Genomic DNA, 19,632 nt, shown 5'->3' with positions numbered 1-19,632 from the left:
GCGTAAACCTGGGAGGCGGAGCTTGCAGTGAGCTGAGATCCGGCCACTGCACTCCAGCCTGGGCGACAGAGCGAGACTCCGTCTCAAAAAAAAAAAAAAAAAAGCTGTTTCAAAAGCACATAACTGCCGGGCGCAGTGACTCACGCCTGTAATCCCAGCACTTTGGGAGGCCGAGGCGGGTGGATCGCGAGGTCAGGAGATCGAGACCACCCTGGCTAACACGGTGAAACCACGTCTCTACTAAAAATACAAAAAATTAGCCGGACGTGGTGGCAGGCGCCTGTAGTCCCAGCTGCTCGGGAGGCTGAGGCAGGAGAATGGCGTGAACCCAGGAGGCGGAGCTTGCAGTGAGCTGAGATTACGCCACTGCACTCCAGTCTGGGTGACAGAGTGAGACTCTGTCCCCCCTACAAAAGAAAAAAAAAAGCACATAATTTACCAGTCACGTAAAATTATGCAGTGACTGAGTTATACAACTGTAGTGGCTCTCAGCGTCCAGTCAGCCAGCAGTATTTATTGAGCACCTACAGTGCTCTAAGCTGTAGGTGCCATTTGGTGGAGAAAAAAGAAATATTGTCCAGGTGTGGCGGCACACGCCGTTAATTGCCAGCATTTTGGAAAGCCAAAGTGGGAGGATCACTTGAAGTCAAGAGTTCAAGACCACGTGGGGCAACATAGCAAGACCCTGTTTCTATTTTTTAAAAATAAATAAGAAATATTGGGGCTCTCAAAACTATGCAAATCACTTAATACTTGTTTGTTTTTTTGAGACGGAGTCTCACTCTGTCTCAACTCTTGTCTCACCGCAACCTCTACCTCCTGGGTTCACCTCCTGCCTCAGCCTTCCAAGTAGCTGGGATTACAGGCGCCTGCCACCACACCCGGCTAATTTTTTATTTTTAGTAGAGATGGGGTTTCTCCGTGTTGGTCAGGCTGGTCTCAAACTCCTGACTTCAGGTGATCCGACTGCCTCGGCTTCTCAAAGTGCTCGGGTTACAAGTGTGAGCCACCTCGCCCGGCCAATACTTGTTTGTTTTAATGGTGTTCCAAGTAAAAGGAGATAATCTTAATCTTTTCAGATTTTTTTTTTTTGTACATGTCATGTTATGATGGACCATTTGTGGATCAACCACAGAAGAATTCCTGTTAATTATATCAAACTCATTGAAGTGAGTGGAAAGTATGGGGAATTGAAGTCATTTTGAATTGCATTTTCTTGAGTTCATCTTTCTGCCACCAGGGGTCAGTCCTGCATCAAGACCTTCTCCAGGAACTCCCACCAGCCCCAGCAATCTCACCAGTGGCCTGAAAACACCTGCACCTGCCACGACAACATCTCACAACCCTCTGGCAAATATCCTCTCCAAGGTGGAGATCACCCCAGAGAGCATTCTGTCTGCACTTTCCAAAACCCAGACACAGTCAGCCCCTGCACTGCAAGGTAACTGACATGTGCCAGAGGGACTCGAATTGTGAATGTTTGTCTCTGGCTTAAATTAATCCTGGATTCCATTTCTGAGGAATCCAGAGCCATAAAATGTATAACACAGTTAATTCATTATTATTTTTTTTATTTTTTTTTTAAATTATTTTTTATTTTTGAGATGGAGTCTCACTCTGTTGCCCAGCTGGTGTGCAGTGGAGCGATCTCGGCTCACTGCAACCTCCACCTCCTGGTTCAAGTGATTCTCCTGCCTCAGCCTCCCTAGCAGCTGGGATTACAGACCTGCCCCACCATGCCTGGCTAATTTTTGTATTTTTAGTAGAGATGGGGTTTCTCCATGTTGGCCAGGTTGGTCTCCAACTCCTGACCTCAGGTGATCTACCCATCCCAGCATCCCAAAGTGCTGGGATTATAGGCGTGAGCCACCATGCCTGGTGGTCATTCTTCTTTTTTTTTTTTTTTTGAGATGGAATTTCACTCTTGTCGCCCATGCTGGAGAGCAATGGCCCACTCTCGGCTCACTGCAACCTCAGCCTCCCAAGTAGCTAGGATTACAGGCACCCGCCACCACGTCCATCTAATTTTTGTATTTTTAGTAGAGACGGGCTTTCACTATGTTGGGCCAGGCTGGCCTCGAACTCCTGACCTCAGGCAGTCTGCCCACCTCAGCCTCCCAAAGTGCTAGGATTACAGGCGTGAGCCACTGCGCCCATCCTATTCTTTTTATATTTATCATCTGTGAGCTGACATCTGAAGAATTATAAAATGTCAAAGCTGAAAGAGACTAAGCATTATCTAGTCTAATCCCTTACTTTTCAAGTAAGGGAACTAAGGCTCAATAAGGTGGTAAGACCTGCTTATGGTCACATACCTTTCTATTCAATATGAACCGAGACTGAAAGCCAGATTTCTTGACTGGAGTTCAGTATTATTTCACCTACATCATGACACCCTAGGGGCTGCATTAGTCCCAGCTTTTAATATAGGTTTATATATGTTGAGTTTTATTAATTTTAATGTTAACCAAAGCTAAAGACAATAGGAAAGGTCCATCTATTATCAAAAAATTTGGCCAGGCGCGGTCGCTCACACCTGTAATCGCAGCACTATGGGAGGCTCCTCGCCTAAGGTCAGCAGTTCAAGACCAGCCTGGCCAACATGGTGAAATGCCGTCTCTACTGAAAATATGAAAATTAGCCGGGTGTGGTGACGCACATGTGTAGGTGTGCTGAGATCACAGTGAGCCAGGATCACGACACTGCACTCCAGCATGGGCGACAGAGCAAGACTCAGTCTCCCAAAAAAAAAAAAATTTTTTTATGACGCTTCGGGAACATAGTGAAACTCTGTCTCTACAACAGAATTAAACATTAGCGCCAGGCGCAGTGGCTCATGTCTGTAATCCCAGCACTTTGGGAGGCCGAGGTGGGCAGATCACGAGGTCAGGAGATCAAGACCATCCTGGCTAACACAGTGAAACCCTGACTCTACTAAAAATACAAAAAATTAGACGGATGTTGTTGCGGGCACCTGTAGTCCCAGCTACTTGGGAGGCTGAGGCAGGAGAATAGTGTAAACCCAGGAGGCGGAGGTTGCAATGAGCAGAGATCATGCCACTGCACTCCAGCCTGGGAGAAAGAACAAGACTCCGTCTCAAAAAATAAATAAATAGGCCGGGCGCGGTGGCTCAAGCCTGTAATCCCAGCACTTTGGGAGGCCGAGACGGGCGGATCACGAGGTCAGGAGATCGAGACCATCCTGGCTAACACGGTGAAACCCCGTCTCTACTAAAAAAAAATACAAAAAATTAGCCGGGCGAGATGGCGGGCGCCTGTAGTCCCAGCTACTTGGGAGGCTGAGGCGAGAGAATGGCGTAAACCCGGGAGGCGGAGCTTGCAGTGAGCTGAGATCCGGCCACCGCACTCCAGCCTGGGTGACAGAGCGAGACTCCGTCTCAACAAAAAAAATAAATAAATAAATAAATAAATAAGCTGGGCATAGTGGTGCATGCCTATAGTTCCAGCTTCTCAGGGGGCTAAGGCAGGAGGATCACTAGAGTCTTAGATGTAGTATTTTTATTTTCAACTACCTATAATCTCTCTCATTTGACCCTTTCTGTTCAGCTGTACTAATTATGTTTTGTGCATGACACTGACTGTTTCTAACCTTTTTTCATAAATCTTTCCTACTCTCTACTCTCTTACACTCCAGATACCAACAAAACCCTTTTTAAGTACCATAATATAATTACAAAATGAATTACAAATACCAGGATGGTATATTCAGCATAGTGATTTACTCTGTATCAGTAGTCTCAACCAAAGGCCTCCAGGGAGGACACTTGGCAATATCTGGAGACCTTTTTAGTTGTCTCAACTGGGTTAATGGTAGGGCTGCTACTTAGGAGGATGCCTTTAGGAGGATGCTCCTAAATATCCTACAATGTGTGAGACAGCCCCCAACAATAAAGAATTATCTAGCCCAAAGTGTCAGTAGTGCTGAGGTTGAGAAACCCTGCTCTTTACGAAAGGAATGGTATAAAACTGTTTCCTAAACTGTTATGTAAGTGGATCATTCAAGCATATTATAGTGAGCTTTGTCTTGAGATACAGAAGAATTTTGTTACACAGAACTAAGTATTATTAATAATCCACAGCCCCTATCTGTTGGCATCAGCAATAAAGAATTGATGATGATTGTACCACATGTTGTGTACTACTAATATCAGGGACAATTTGAGAGTTTGACATGTTCATGCTTTCTCCCTTTTTATTTATTTATTTGTTTGTTTGTTTGTTTTTGGGATGGGGGCTTTCCCTGTTGCCCAGGCTGGAGTGCAGTGGTGTGATCTCGGCTCACTGCAACCTTCCGAAGTGCTGGCATTACAGGTGTGAACCACCACGCCTGGCCTATGTGGATTTTCTGATGAGGCAAAATTTGAACAGAACTCAGTTCCTTATGGAATGTGGAATTCTCTTTGACTTTTAAAAGGATTGTATCTAGCAACTTAAATAGATGTATTTCCTCAAAGACTGTTAACGAAATCCCAGAACTTTGTTCTGATTGTGTCATCCACAGCCCTAGGTATTGACGGATTTACAACACAAAAGAGAGAGACTTCAGGCCCAGTGTGGTGGGTCATGCCTGTAATTCCAGCACTTTGGGGAGGGGTGGATCACCTGAGGTCAGGAGTTCAAGACCAGCCTGGCCAACTGGGTAAACCTGTCTTTCCAAAAAAAAAAAAAAAAATTAGCTGGGGGTGGTGGCTCGCGCCTGTAACCCCAATTACTTGGGAGGCTGAGGCAGGAGAATCGCTTGAACCCCAAGGCAGAGGTTGCAGTGAGCTGGCCTGGGCAGCAAGAGCAAAACTCCATCTCAAAAAAAAAGAGAGACTTCAGTGGGCAAAGGAGCAGAGTATGACTTGTTATGATTAAAGAGCAAACTTTTGGCTGGACACAGTGGTTCATGCCTGTAATCCTAACACTGTGGGAGGCCACGATGGGAGAATCACTTGAGGCCACGAGTTTGAGACCAGCCTGGTCAATATAGCAAAACCCCCATCTCTATTGTTTTTAAGACTTTTTAAAAATAATTAAAAAAAAAAAAAAAAGAAAAAAAAAAGATTGGAGAATTGGAGAAAAGTAATATTTAGTGGTGAGAGACAATTTTATCTATTACCAGAAATTTGAATAGTATATATCTATCTTAAAAAGATGTTCTTTTGAAGAAGTTATCCCAAAATATCTGAAAAATATGCTGAAATATCTTCTAAAAATCATATTACATTATCATATATCACATTCTAATGTTTGAGGACTTCTGGGTTTTTTGAGAACAATGATTACTAAGAATTAAATCAGGCTGGGCATGTTGGCTCATGCCTATAATCTTAGCACTTTGGGAGGCTGAAGTGGGACAATCACTTGAGCCCAAGATTTTGAGACCAGCCTGGGCAACATAGTGAGACCTTATCTCTACCAATAATAAAAAAGTTAGCTGGGCATAGTGACACACACCTGTGGTCCCAGCTTCTTGGGAGGCTAAGGCAGGAAAATCTTTTGAGCCCAAGAGGTTGAGGTTATAGTGAGCTATGATTGCACCACTCTACTCCAGCCTGGGTGACAGAGCAAGAGCTTGTCTCTTAAAAAAAGAAAAAAGAAAAAAAAGGAAACTATTAGGTGGGATTAATTATGTGGCTAGGGAACTCTTTGGAATGAAACATGGATTTTTTTTTTTTCTTCAGGAGGATCATAACTAAACATTATTTCAGTTGTTTGGATATTGTTGAGTATTGGATAACAATAAAGACCATACAACATTATTTAGAAATGGCTTTAAAATGTTACAAGGATGGAGGGGACTTGAAATTCCTTAGACCTTAACTCTGTTAGAATATGGGTTAAAATTGAAATTTTGAGGAAACATTAATTTAAGTATCACATGAAGTATTTTCTTTAATCATATAATTACTAAGGAAAAATTTTAGTGTATTCAGTGACTAAAAGCTATAAATTTGGGTGAAATGTGTATTAAAATTTTATTTATTTATTTACTTTTTTTTTTTTTTTTTTTTTTGAGACGGAGTCTCGCTCTGTCGCCCAGGCTGGAGTGCAGTGGCCAGATCTCAGCTCACTGCAAGCTCCGCCTCCCGGGTATACGCCGTTTTCCTACCTCAGCCTCCGGAGTAGCTGGGACTACAGGTGCCCGCCACCTCGCCCAGCTAGTTTTTTGTATTTTTTTTTAGTAGAGACGGGGTTTCACCGCGTTATCCAGGATGGTCTCGATCTCCTGACCTCGTGATCCGCCCATCTCGGCCTCCCAAAGTGCTGGGATTACAGGCATGAGCCACCGCACCCGGCTAATTTATTTTTAAACACAGAGACTCATTTTGTCACCCAGGCTGGAGTGCAGTGGCACAGTCATAGTTTACTGTAACCTTGAACTGGGCACAAGTGATCCTCCAGCCTCATCCTCCTGAGTAGCTAGGACTGCAGGCATGCGCCATGATGCCCAGCTGATTTTTAAAATTTTTTTAGAGACAGATTCTCACTATGTTACCCAGGCTGGTCTCAAACTCCTGGCCTCAAGCCATCCTCCTGCCTCTGCCGCCCAAAATGCTAGGATTACAGGCATGAGCCACCATGCCCAGCCAAAAGTTTTCGTTTGTGACAAGAAATTGGGTAAATTTTTAAAAATATGATTGAAGGCCGGGCGTGGTGGCTCATGCCTGTAATCCCAGCACTTTGGGAGGCCGAGGCGGGTGGATCACGAGGTCAGGAGATTGAGACCATCCTGGCTAACACGGTGAAACCCATCTCTACTTAAAAAAAAAATACAAAAAAATTAGCCAGGCGTAGTGGCGGGGCGCCTATAGTCCCAGCTATTCGGGAGGCTGAGGTCGGAGAATGGCGTGAACCTGGGAGGTGAAGCTTGCAGTGAGCCAAGATCACGCCACTGCACTCCAGCCTGGGTGACAGAGCAAGACTCTGTCTCAAAAAAAAAAAAAAAAAAAATTGAATTTATAGACCCTTCTGTTATTTTTTTGTCAAATATTTTTCTAAAAAATTTTCTACAGGAGCAGTTTGCTTTATTGAACTTCATTCTTTACCCCGAAGAATTCTTTCTCAGTGCTTCTGAGAAAGTTTTGACTGCCAGTGAACACAGTTGAATTTCATCATTGTCAATCTGGACTAAATAATCCTTGGATTTTCCATGCTATAAAATGGGGATTGTGTGTTTTCTTGTGAAAGGACCAGTGTCCCTGGTGGTCTGTCTTTGTAAGTCTTTGTGATGTATGTTTATTATAGATACATTTTACAACCAAAACTTGGATGGTTGAAAGCATTGTTTTCCAAAAAGTAACAACAGTCTACCAAGAGATGCTTCTTGAAAAAGGTGTTTCCTGTTCAGATAAATTTCTGATATTTGCATTTGCCTGTCTCCCTCTTGAAAATAACAATGTATATTATTGCATTTGCCTGTCTCCCTCTTGAAAATAACAATGTATATTATTGCATTTGCCTGTCTCCCTCTTGAAAATAACAATGTATATTATTAGAGATAACTGTGGTTTGAAGGTTGGACAGGAAAGGTAGAACAGATCTGTTTGCATTTAGAGAAACATTTCCACAGATCAAACATTAAGAAATACTGGCTTAAAGTGTTGTTTGAAAAATAATTTTGCCTCCTTTCTTTTCCTGCTTTGCCTAACTTAAACTATGAATGATTCTGACATTAAAATCTCCCCTTCCTGTTGCCTTTTATTGTGCCACGTTGGGCTTATTTCTGGACTGTACTGGAAACATTTCAGTGATTTGCTCTTTATTGATAAATAGACCCAGTATTTTCTGTGACATTTAGCCATTGCTTGTTTGGTCTGGATTCCTTTTGGCCTTACACTTGTCTATCTGGTTCCCACCAAAATGAATGAGAATATCTGATTAGCCTACATTGTTTGCATTGCATGGTAGGGAGTTATTCTTTTTAACCCCTCTAATCTTTGTTTCTACAGGCCTGTCATCTTTACTTCAGAGTGTTACTGGGAACCCAGTTCCAGCCAGTGAAGCTGCCTCACAGAGCACTGCAGCCTCCCCTGCCAACACCACAGTCTCTACCATAAAGGGAAGAAATCTGCCCTCCAATGCCCAACCTTTTATTTCCAAAAGCTTCAACTATTCTCCTAACTCATCAACTTCTGAAGTCTCTTCAACCTCAGCCAGCAAGGCCTCAATTGGGCAAAGCCCAGGGCTCCCAAGCACTACTTTTAAACTACCGTCCAACTCTTTGGGGTTTACAGCTACCCACAATACTAGCCCTGCTGCCCCACCTACTGAAGTTACCATGTGCCAATCTTCAGAGGTCTCCAAGCCAAAGCTGGAGTCAGAGTCCACCTCCCCAAGCCTGGAAATGAAGATCCACAACTTCTTAAAAGGTAATCCTGGTTTCAGTGGCTTAAACTTAAACATCCCAATCCTGAGCAGTTTGGGGTCCAGCGCCCCATCAGAGAGCCATCCCTCAGACTTCCAGCGTGGCCCTACTAGCACCTCAATCGACAACATTGATGGAACCCCTGTACGGGATGAACGGAGTGGGACACCCACCCAGGATGAGATGATGGACAAGCCCACATCCAGCAGTGTAGATACTATGTCCCTGCTTTCTAAGATCATTAGCCCTGGTTCCTCAACACCCAGCAGTACAAGATCACCACCCCCTGGGAGAGATGAAAGCTACCCCCGAGAGCTCTCCAATTCTGTATCTACATATCGACCCTTTGGTCTGGGCAGTGAATCTCCCTATAAGCAGCCTCCTGATGGAATGGAGAGACCATCTTCCCTGATGGACTCTTCACAGGAAAAGTTCTACCCAGATACTTCTTTCCAAGAAGATGAGGATTACAGAGATTTTGAGTATTCAGGGCCTCCACCCTCTGCCATGATGAACCTAGAGAAGAAACCAGCCAAATCTATCCTGAAATCAAGCAAGCTGTCTGAAACCACCGAGTACCAGCCAATTCTGTCCAGTTATAGCCACAGAGCCCAAGAATTTGGGGTAAAGTCTGCCTTCCCTCCATCTGTAAGGGCCCTCCTGGATTCTAGTGAGAACTGTGACCGTCTCTCATCTTCCCCTGGGCTATTTGGTGCCTTCAGCGTAAGAGGGAATGAACCTGGGTCTGACCGGTCACCATCACCGAGTAAGAATGATTCATTTTTCACCCCTGACTCCAACCACAATAGCTTGTCTCAATCTACCACTGGGCATCTCAGTTTGCCACAGAAGCAGTACCCAGACTCTCCTCACCCAGTCCCACATCGTTCCCTTTTCTCTCCGCAGAACACCCTTGCCGCTCCCACGGGTCACCCACCCACATCAGGCGTGGAGAAAGTCCTGGCCTCCACCATTTCCACCACGTCGACGATTGAATTTAAGAATATGCTTAAAAACGCCTCACGTAAGCCCTCAGATGATAAGCATTTTGGCCAGGCCCCCAGCAAGGGCACTCCAAGTGATGGTGTCAGTCTCCCAAACCTCACCCAGCCCAGCTTGACCACCACTGATCAGCAGCAACAAGAAGAGCACTACCGCATAGAAACACGCGTCTCCTCCTCCTGCTTAGACTTGCCTGATAGCACAGAAGAAAAGGGGGCCCCTATAGAAACCTTGGGTTATCACAATGCATCTAATAGGAGGATGTCAGGGGAGCCAATCCAGACCGTAGAGTCCATCCGAGTTCCTGGGAAGGGAAATAGAGGACACGGGCGTGAGGCTTCAAGGGTGGGTTGGTTTGATCTGAGCACATCAGGTAGCTCTTTTGACAATGGCCCTTCAAGTGCCTCTGAGTTGGCATCCCTTGGGGGTGGGGGCAGCGGAGGCCTCACTGGCTTTAAAACAGCACCATACAAGGAACGGGCACCCCAATTTCAGGAGAGTGTCGGCAGCTTTCGTTCCAACAGTTTCAACTCAACATTTGAGCATCATCTTCCCCCATCCCCCTTGGAACATGGGACACCCTTCCAGAGAGAGCCAGTGGGGCCATCATCTGCCCCACCTGTCCCTCCTAAGGATCATGGTGGTATCTTCTCTCGAGATGCACCCACTCATCTACCCTCTGTGGATCTTTCGAACCCCTTCACAAAGGAGGCAGCCCTGGCCCATGCTGCCCCACCCCCTCCTCCCGGAGAGCACAGTGGAATTCCTTTCCCTACCCCACCTCCTCCTCCCCCTCCTGGGGAACATAGCAGCAGTGGTGGGAGTGGTGTCCCCTTTTCTACTCCACCCCCTCCTCCACCCCCTGTTGACCACTCTGGAGTTGTCCCCTTCCCAACCCCACCACTGGCAGAGCACGGAGTGGCAGGGGCTGTGGCAGTATTTCCCAAGGACCATAGTTCCCTCCTTCAAGGGACCCTGGCTGAGCATTTTGGGGTACTCCCAGGACCCAGGGACCACGGGGGCCCCACCCAACGGGACCTCAACGGCCCTGGCCTTAGCCGTGTACGAGAGAGCCTGACCCTACCCTCCCATTCTCTGGAACACCTGGGCCCACCCCATGGAGGAGGAGGTGGGGGAGGCAGCAACAGCAGCAGTGGGCCCCCCTTGGGTCCCTCACACAGAGACACCATCAGCCGGAGTGGCATGATCTTACGGAGTCCCCGGCCAGACTTTCGGCCTAGGGAACCTTTTCTCAGCAGAGACCCGTTTCACAGTTTAAAGAGACCCAGGCCACCTTTTGCTAGGGGCCCTCCGTTCTTTGCACCAAAACGCCCATTCTTCCCTCCCAGGTACTGATGGAAACCAAGGGAAAGGCATTTTGAACAGTCTAGAGAACATTGGAAGTAGGAGTTTGGTTTATTGTTGTTTTTATTTGTTTTCTCTTTCTCGATTTTTTTTTTATTATAACAAAGGGCCTCTCTTCCAAAGTAAGAAATCACATTTGCTTACGTTTTACTATTCAATTCAATCCTCCCTCCCATTGCACTTATCTACCTTCCCCAAGTTGTTTGTATTAAAAAAGAAAAAAAAAAAAAAGTAAAGAAACACAACCAAAGCCACTTCATTTGGCTGGGGGGCTGGGGAGTGGGGAGGAAACAATCTTTATTTTATCCCATCTATTGAAGAGTATTATTACATTTGAAATAAAACTTCCATCAGTACAGATAACCACATGTGCAATGTTGGGATGTTATTTTGGGCTTGGCTTATTGAGTAGTCAATGGAAGGATTCCTGTTCCCTCTCTTTGCAGCTTAGAATGTGCTGTAGCCAGCTCGGCTCCCTTCCCTGTGTATCTGTGTCTGCTAACAGCCAAGAGATGTTGCAAGGGAGGAAATGTGGGAGATCTTGAACCTGTCAAGTTTATTTGTTTTGTTTCTAAAGGCATGTTGAAGTTGAGTTCTTTATCCTTCTCCTAAAATCTTTTTTTAATCAGCCTCAAGGTTAAAATAAGGAGTGACTACAGTATATAAAATTAGGAAAGGAAGCATTAATGGCGTGATATGACCTGCCTGTTTTTTGTAAACAAGATAATAGGAAATGTTTTCAAGGTAGTTTCACATGTCTTGCACCAAGCTCATGCCTCTTGCTTTTCTTTTTTGACTTTATCTCCCTCAGTTTTTCTTCTGCTGTGGCCAGAAAGACAGTCACTAGAGTTGACTATTGATACAAAGGTGCAACAGAAATATTATCCCTGCATTTTTAAATATAAGAAGTAGACATTAATTTTACCACGGTGCCTCCCTAATGTAAGTGATTATTTATTGGTGGTTTTCAAAAAGGTTAACTATTAAGAGAAATATTTGTCTTTATCTTCCTTTTCCCCTTGCTTCAGTTGTGTTATTCACCCCTATTCTAGATATTTTAAAGGAGGAGACTCAGCATTTTCCTTTATATTATACGCACGTGTCTATCCCATTTCAAGGCTCAAGTCTTACCCCCACCTCTTGCTCCCAATAGGAAATAAAGACCATTTCTGCCCTTAGTTGTTTTACATGCGAGATAAGTGCTTTCCTTCTCCCTGGACTGAAAGACTTGTTCGTATTTCTACATCTAGTACTTGGGAAATAGACAATCATCATACTTTGAGTGTTTATATCTTTAGGGACACTGAAAAGTAAATGTTGCTTTACTCCAATTTTTTTTTTTTTAATTTAGTATCTTACCCCAAGGCATACACACTGATAATCTCCAGTTAGATGAGTAAAACAGTATGTGCTTAGTTTTTCAGAGAATTCTAGCAAGTTTCATATTTTCTTCCAAGTTAGTATAGAACTAACTATAGGAAGTATGGGGTTGCTTTTTCCTCCAGTGGAATATTACAGATGGGGGAGGGTGGGCAATGTAGTGACAGAAAATGATTCTCTCGGAATGAACTTACTTTTCCGAGAAAGAGCAGCATAAACCAGATGTACATCATGATTTGGGAGTTTTTGTGTAATTTATTCTATTTATTTGGGCTCACCATGTGTTCTGGGGTTAGGATGCTGCAGGTCATTCATCTTCTTAATGCCTGTCTGGTCTTAAAGCCAGCTGTTCTTTCTTTCCTCGACCCTCTCTGCCCTGTAGCTCTCCCCACAAAAATGCATGATACCACGATCTTACGTGTAGGATGGGGTATGTAGTGTAGCAAAGAAAAGAAAGTATAGTTATATTGAGTCCTAAGACATTTGTTAGGGAAAAGCATAAGAGAAAATGGGGTGGGGGTGGGGAAATTATATTTTACTTTCAAAATTGAAATAGGGTTTTTTTTTCCAGAAATTAAATGGGATGTTTTTCATTCTAGAATAAAAGAATGTGAATTCTCTCTGCTGCTCTTGTTTAAGCTAAAAGTAGTGTTTACTTGAAAAGGCTCTCTGACCATTTAATTCTATCAGAAAATGTGGGGATGTCAGGCAAGTGGCTTCCTGAACGTTGGGGCGGGATAATTGTCCTCAAAAGTATGATGGTTAATACATGAAAGGAAGACTTTGTTGTACAGTTTCAAAGATGAGCTTTTAAGGAGTTGGGTTTTTGTGGGGTACTTTTTTGTTTTTTAAGCCACAAAATCCTCAATATGTTTGTTTTAGGATGGAAGTGAGGATTTGTATGAGACTGTCAGCTATTAATTTTAAGGAAATCTTAAAATTTACATCAGTTAATGAAGATGACAATGTGTATATATATGTGATATAGTGAAACAAAAAAGACAGTTCTGGTATTCATAACATGAAAGAAAGGGGTTTTATTCTTTCTGTGTCTGTGATTTAAAACTCTGTGACCATGCTCTGACTTTTGTATTTCAACCTGAGTTCAAACAAATAAACAAGATATTTTTTAAAGAAAGCATAACATAGTGTGTCTTGGCAAGGACATGATTCATATGGCAGCAGAATGTGAGAAGTTGTAAGGTCCTTGGTACTCACTGTAAAATCACAGACAGAGAATTAGTAGGGATTGTGAATACACTAGTACCACTTAAAGTTCAGTGATACAGTATCAGAAATAGGGTCCTTCAGTATTTTGAAAGTTTACTCTTCAGGCAGCTTAGATGAGAGCTCTCTCCCTGCTCCCCTCTACCCTCTCAGAAGTTGAGAGTAAACAGAATTTGGTTTGATTCTAGGGAGGGGAAAATGAGCAGAGAATAGGACTTTTATAGTTTCCAATACCAGGAATAAAATGTTTGTGATATATATGGGGTACAGCAAACCTATCTAGATAATGTGAATACGATAAACTTCCTAATTGCAGGATATTCACTCTCAATCCTGAAGTTACCGGTTCCTGCCGAATTGAGCTTCAGCTGTTACTGTTTTGAAGCCGCTGTAAATTACTGCTTTCCCCAGATCCCCCACTATTTTTTTAAATGGGCGGGGGCGCCTGTTAAGATTTAAAATAGATATGTTGGATTGATATTCTCACGTGTTCAGTGTGAAAACAAAACAAGTACATGCTTTAGAAGCAACAACAATGAAATCCTTTTGAAATGTGTATTGATATCATTTAATAAAATAACTAGTTCGAAAGGTTTGACATTTTTCTTTGAGATGGGCTTGGACCAAGGGCCCCTGGCTTCCTGGTGAGTGCAAATAGGAGGGAACTTCTCAGGAGCTGAAACTGCTGCTTTGTGGAGTAGGCCTATGGTTGGAAAACCTAAGTTTTCTCCAGCAAAGACCCAACATGACTGTCCAGGGCCGAAGGTGAAACCAACTAGAGAATGCAGAAGGAAAAGCCTGGATATATCTCAGAAGATACGGTTGTATTGGCTTCTGGTCCAATGGTATGTGGGTGGGAGTAGTGGTGTGTGTGCCCACACATTTCTCAGGCACATACAGAGATACCACAGACCACCCACTTCGTGACCACTTGCACTTTACTCTCTTCCAGACATTCCTTTTTTTAAAAAATCTTTGTCCCCAATATTTTGTTTTCCACTTTAATAAAGTATGGCTTCCTTTGTTGTGTGGTTGACTTTTCCCCTCATGTTGATCTTTTCCAGATGTCCCCTTTGACTTCTGCACTTAACGTCACTGAAGGCAATCTGAGCCTCTAAGATCTTTATGGCCTTTTGGGTTTTCTGTTTGATCCTTTGTGTAATTGAATTTTGGAAAGGGACAATGGATGGGTTCTAGATATTCAGGGAGTAGTTGGTGAAGTGGGATATACTGTATTAATAATTTTTTGTGCATGTCTTCAAAAGACTGCAACTGTGAGCCAAGAAGCATTTTTAAAGCAAGCATAGAATTGCGGGTTTGGGGTGGTAGTAGGGATCCTTCTGGCCAATTCTTTACCCACATCTGTCCTTCTTACTGCATATTGGCAATCTGTTGTGCAGAAGCCACACTTAACCCTTCTGTCTTACCCCATCCCTTGTTCATAACCCAGTGAGGCTGGGTTGGAATGCTGGCTTTAAGGGGTAAAGAGGAATAGTCACTGCATCTGGGCCAGGCCTGGGTCACTGGCAGGGTAGAAGGCTCTAAATAGCAGCTTTGCTTACGTGAAGGTACGTGCATGTATCACCAGACACTTAACTAGCAGTGGCCTGGGAACACACCCAGCATGTAGGGTGTACGACTGTACTGGAATCTGGCTCACCCTTTTTTCCTTGTCTCTTGGGACCTTGACTTGCCCACCTGATTACCCCTAAAGAAGCAACAGCTTTGAGACTTCCTCATTAGGTTTTCTGGGCACGTTATTCATAATTTCCTCTGTCTACTTTTTTTTAATGTAAGCCAATCTTGTATAGCAGGGATGAGTTATGTATGTAGACATAGCAATGCAAACACCATCAGAGTGGGTTTTGGAGTATTGGGGCGTTTCTCATACTTGTTTATGAGTAACTGTATGGACAAGTCCGGTCAGCTGCTGTTCACAATTGCTGAGTAATAATTCATTGAGACTGCATAGGCAAGGCTATGAGAGGGTCATCGGTAAGAGAGATATCGGCCCTTAAGTAAACATCCTATTCTATCTTCCCCGTGTAGAAGGAAATAGAAGCACTGTAAAGCAAAGAAGCAAGTGCAGTATAAAACAGTATCAGTTACTTTTGACTAACTGCTGGGGAAAGAAAGGAGAAGCCTTTACTTAGTTACAGGTTTGAGGGGAAGAAGATAAGAAGGCCAACATCTATGTAAAAGTTGATAATTGCAGTTACAGTCAACCCTCCTCGGTATCCATGAGGGATACCAGGTTCCAGGACCCCCATGGATACCAAAATCCACAGATGCTCAAGTCTCTTACATACAGTGGCATAGTATTTATTTGCATATAACCTACACACATCGTCCAGTAAATTTTAAATCATCTCTAGATTACTAATACCTAATACAATGTAAGTGCTATGTACATAGTTGTATACAGTATCGGTTTTGAAATTTGTGTTACTTTTTAATTATTTTTATTACCTCCCTCCCCCCCCCCCCACCGCCAATACTTTTGTTCTGTGGTTGGTTGAATCCACAGATGCAGAATCCCCAGACAGAGCCAACCATATATTTTCTTTTTTAAATTTTATGTTTTTCTATCCTTTGTTCACACCTAGGGAAGAATCAAAAATGCAGAATACAGATATGGGTGGAGGGACTAGTGAGTTCTTCAATGCCAAGTGAGGAAACACAAATACAGGCTGGGTGTGCTGGCTCACGCTTGTAATCACAGCACTTAGGGAGGCTGAGGCGGGCAGATCACTTGAGATCAGGAGTTTGAGACCAACCTGGACAATATGACAAAGCCGTGTCTACTAAAAATACAAAAATTGGGGCTAGGTGCGGTGGCTCACGCTTGTAATTCCAGCACTTTGGGAGGCCGAGGCTGGTGGATCACGAGGTCAGGAGTTCAAGACCAGCCTGGCCAACATGGTGAAACCCCATCTCTACTAAAAATACAAAAATTAGCTGGGCATGGTGGTGCGTGCCTGTAATCCCAGCTACTCAGGAGGCTGAGGCAGAAGAATTGCTTAAACGTGGGAGGCAGAGGTTGCAATGAGCCATGATCGCACCACTGCATTCCAGCCTGGGTGACAGAGCAAAACTCTGTCTCCGGGGAGGGGGGCAGGAAATTAGCCAGGTGTGGTGGCATGCACCTGTGATCCCATCTACTTGGGAGGCTGAGGCAGGAGAATCACTTGAACCCGGGAAGCAGAGGTTGCAGTGAGCCAAGATCGTGCCACTGCATTCCAGTCTGGGAGACAGAGCGAGACTCCGTCTCAAAAGGAAAACACAAATGCAGGTTGCAGGTTTTTATGTTTGACTTGAGAGTTGGCTAAACCAGTCTACCCTGGACATGTTCAGGGTCATGGTAAATTGGATGTTCCAGCAATGTTCCTTCCTCATCCCCATTGTGCCCCCTTATTTTTGAGAATTACTCAAATCCTTTGCCACATGATTTGTGGGAGATGAGAGAAAAGACTTGAAACTTGCTACATTTTTCTTGGGGTGTTTCAGTTGGAATGGGTAGAAAGGAGACGGACAGCATCCCTTTCCTCTGTTTCTCCCTCCTCCCTGGCTAACAGTCCTTTGCACCTACAAGAGACAACACTTAAAATAGTCATTGCCAAGGGCAAAAGTGATTAGGAAATCATTTGAAATCTTGATTACTTAGAAGTGGGCCTCAGTTGTATGCAGGTTGAGCATGCCAAATCCAAAGTCCAAAATCTGACACCAACATGACACTCAAAGGAAATGCTCATTGGAGGATTTCAGATTTTTAGATTAGGGATGCTCAACCAGTAAGTATAATGCAAATATTCCAAAATCTGAAAAGATTCAAAATCAGACACTTCTGGTCTCAAGTATTTCAAATAAGGATACTCAACCTGTATTTCCTTGTACAGATGTTATCTAGGATCTTCTTTTAGAGTACTTTGCCCTTCCCTTTGTTTTTTACTTTAGCATGGAACCTAAATGGACACATCCCTACCTAGACTAGCTCCTGTGTTTGACAGATCTCCTCTTAAAATCAGTTGTGTAAGAGCTGGGGTGGGAGTGTCTGCTTTTCTTTTACAGCCCCAAGAGATGTTCTGGGAAGGGAAATCTTAGTAGAGATTTTAGGTGATCCCATAGTTTTGTTTTCTTTTTTTTTTTTTTTTTGAGACGGAGTCTCGCTCTGTCGCCCAGGCTGGAGTGCTGTGGCCGGATCTCGGCTCACTGCAAGCTCCGCCTCCCGGGTTCACGCCATTCTCCTGCCTCAGCCTCCCAAGCAGCTGGGACTACAGGCGTCCACCACCTCGCCCGGCTAGTTTTTTGTATTTTTTAGTAGAGACGGGGTTTCACCGTGTTAGCCAGGATGGTCTCGATCTCCTGACCTCGTGATCTACCCGACTCGGCCTCCCAAAGTGCTGGGATTACAGGCTTGAGCCACCGCGCCCGGCCCATAGTTTTGTTTTCAAAGTCAAAGTTCAATTTATACATGCTCCTGACAGAAAGCTTTCACCTCTTTGCTCACTGAGCAAATGTCGCTGAACATTCTCTCCCATTGTGGCTTTTTTGCCCAGGTTGGTCTCAAACTCGTGGGCTCAAGCAGTCCTCCTGCCTCAGCCTCCCAAAATCCTGGAATTACAGACATGAGGCACAGTTCCTGGCCACATTGTGGCATTTTATTTTATTGATTTTATTTTTATTTATTTTATTTTTTGAGACGGAGTACCACCCTTTTTTGCCCAGGCTGGAGTGCAATGGCCACTGCAACCTCTGCCTCCCAGGTTCAAACAATTCTTCTGCCTCAGTCTCCCAAGTAGCTGGGATTATAGGCATGTGCCACCACGCCTGGCTAATTTTTTTTTTGTTTTTTTGTATTTAGTAGAGACAGGGTTTCACCATGTTGGTCACGCTGGTCTCAAACTCCTGATCTCAGGTGATCCACCCACCTCGGCCTCCCAAAGTACTGGGATTACAGGCATGAGCCATTGCGCCTGGCCTGATTTTATTTTATTTTATTATGTATGTATGTATGTATGTATGTATTTTGAGATGGAGTTTCGCTCTTGTCGCCCAGGCTGGAGTGCAATGGTGCGATCTCGGCTCACTGCAACCTCCACCTCCTGGTTCAAACAATTCTGCCTCAGCCTCCCCTGTAGCTGGGATTACAGGCACCCACCACCACACCCGGCTAATTTTTGTATTTTTAGTAGAGACGGAGTTTCGCCATGTTGGCCAGGCTAGCCTCAAACTCCTGGCCTCAGTGATCTGCCTGCCTTGGCTTCCCAAAGTGCTGGGATTACAGGCATGAGCCACCAGGGCCAGCCCTTTTATTTTTTAGAGACGGGGGTCTCACTCTGTTGTACATGCTGGAGTGCAGTGTTACAATCATAGCTCACTGTCACCCAACTCCTGGGCTGCAGCAACTCTCACCTCAGCCTTCTGAGTGGCTGGGACTACAGACATGCACCACCACGCCCAGCTAATTTTTTTACTTCTTTGAGGATCATTTTCCTGTTTTAAAGGGCGTATACTTGACATAGTTGTTTTAGGAATTAAGTGAAATAGTGAAAGCATAGCACTGGGTGTTCAGTAGTATTCTAGGGTGGAGAGGCAACAACCCAAGTTTTAAGAATAATGTTTCAAGCCAGGCGTGGTGGCTCACACCTGTAATCCCAGCACTTTGGGAGGCCGAGGTGGGTGGATCACCTGAGGTCAGGAGTTCAAGACCAGCCTGGCCAACATGGTGAAACCCTATCTCTACTAAAAATACAAAAAATCAGCCAGGCATGGTGGCAGGCACCTGTAATCCCAGCTACTTGGGAGGCTGAGGCAGGAGAATCGCTTGAACCTGGGAGTCGGAGGTTGCAGTGAGCCAAGATAGTGCCATTGCACTCCAGCCTGGGCAACAACAGTGAAACTCCATCTTGAAAAACAAAACACAGGCTGGGTGCAGTGGTTCATGCCTGTAATCTCAGCACTTTGGGAGGCCAAGGTGGTTGGATCACGAGGTCAGGAGTTTGAGACATCCTGACATGGTGAAACCCTGTCTCTACTAAAAATACAAAAATTAACTGAGCGTGGTGGCACGTGCCTGTAATCCCAACTACTCAGCAGGCTGAGGCAGAAGAATCACTTGAACCCGGGAGGCAGAGGTTGCAGTGAGCCAAGATAGCGCCATTGCACTCAAGCCTCAGTGACAGAGCAAGACTCTGATTCAAAAAAAAAGTTAGCTGGGTGTGGTGGCATGCACCTGTAATCCCAGCTACTGGGGAGGCTGAGACAGGAGGATCACTTGATCTCAGGAG

The 19,632-nt window shown here is 44.4% G+C and overlaps 1 protein-coding gene across 4 annotated transcripts in view; it reads left to right on the top strand.

Moving 5' to 3' along the window:
- The window catches only part of RPRD2 (regulation of nuclear pre-mRNA domain containing 2), a 126,059-nt gene extending 111,683 nt beyond the window's left edge, over window positions 1-14,376 (top strand). For 2 of the 4 annotated variants that reach the window (XM_033198256.1, XM_033198255.1), the window contains 2 exons: window positions 1,241-1,441; window positions 7,956-13,931. In XM_033198256.1, coding sequence (XP_033054147.1) covers window positions 1,241-1,441; window positions 7,956-10,729 — 2,975 coding nt within the window. In that variant the 3' untranslated portion in view covers window positions 10,730-13,931. Of the gene's footprint in view, window positions 1-1,240; window positions 1,442-7,955 lie in introns of all 4 variants that reach the window. The other 2 variants (XM_033198258.1, XM_033198257.1) reach the window with 2 other exon arrangements.
- The last annotated feature ends 5,256 nt before the right edge of the window (window positions 14,377-19,632 follow it).

Source organism: Trachypithecus francoisi, unplaced genomic scaffold, assembly GCF_009764315.1.
Source record: "Trachypithecus francoisi isolate TF-2019V2 unplaced genomic scaffold, Tfra_2.0 Lachesis_group5, whole genome shotgun sequence".
Classification (NCBI taxonomy): Eukaryota; Metazoa; Chordata; class Mammalia; order Primates; family Cercopithecidae; genus Trachypithecus; species Trachypithecus francoisi.
The sequence above is the reverse complement of the archived record's forward strand: the minus strand, read 5'-3'. Positions and strand labels throughout refer to the sequence as shown.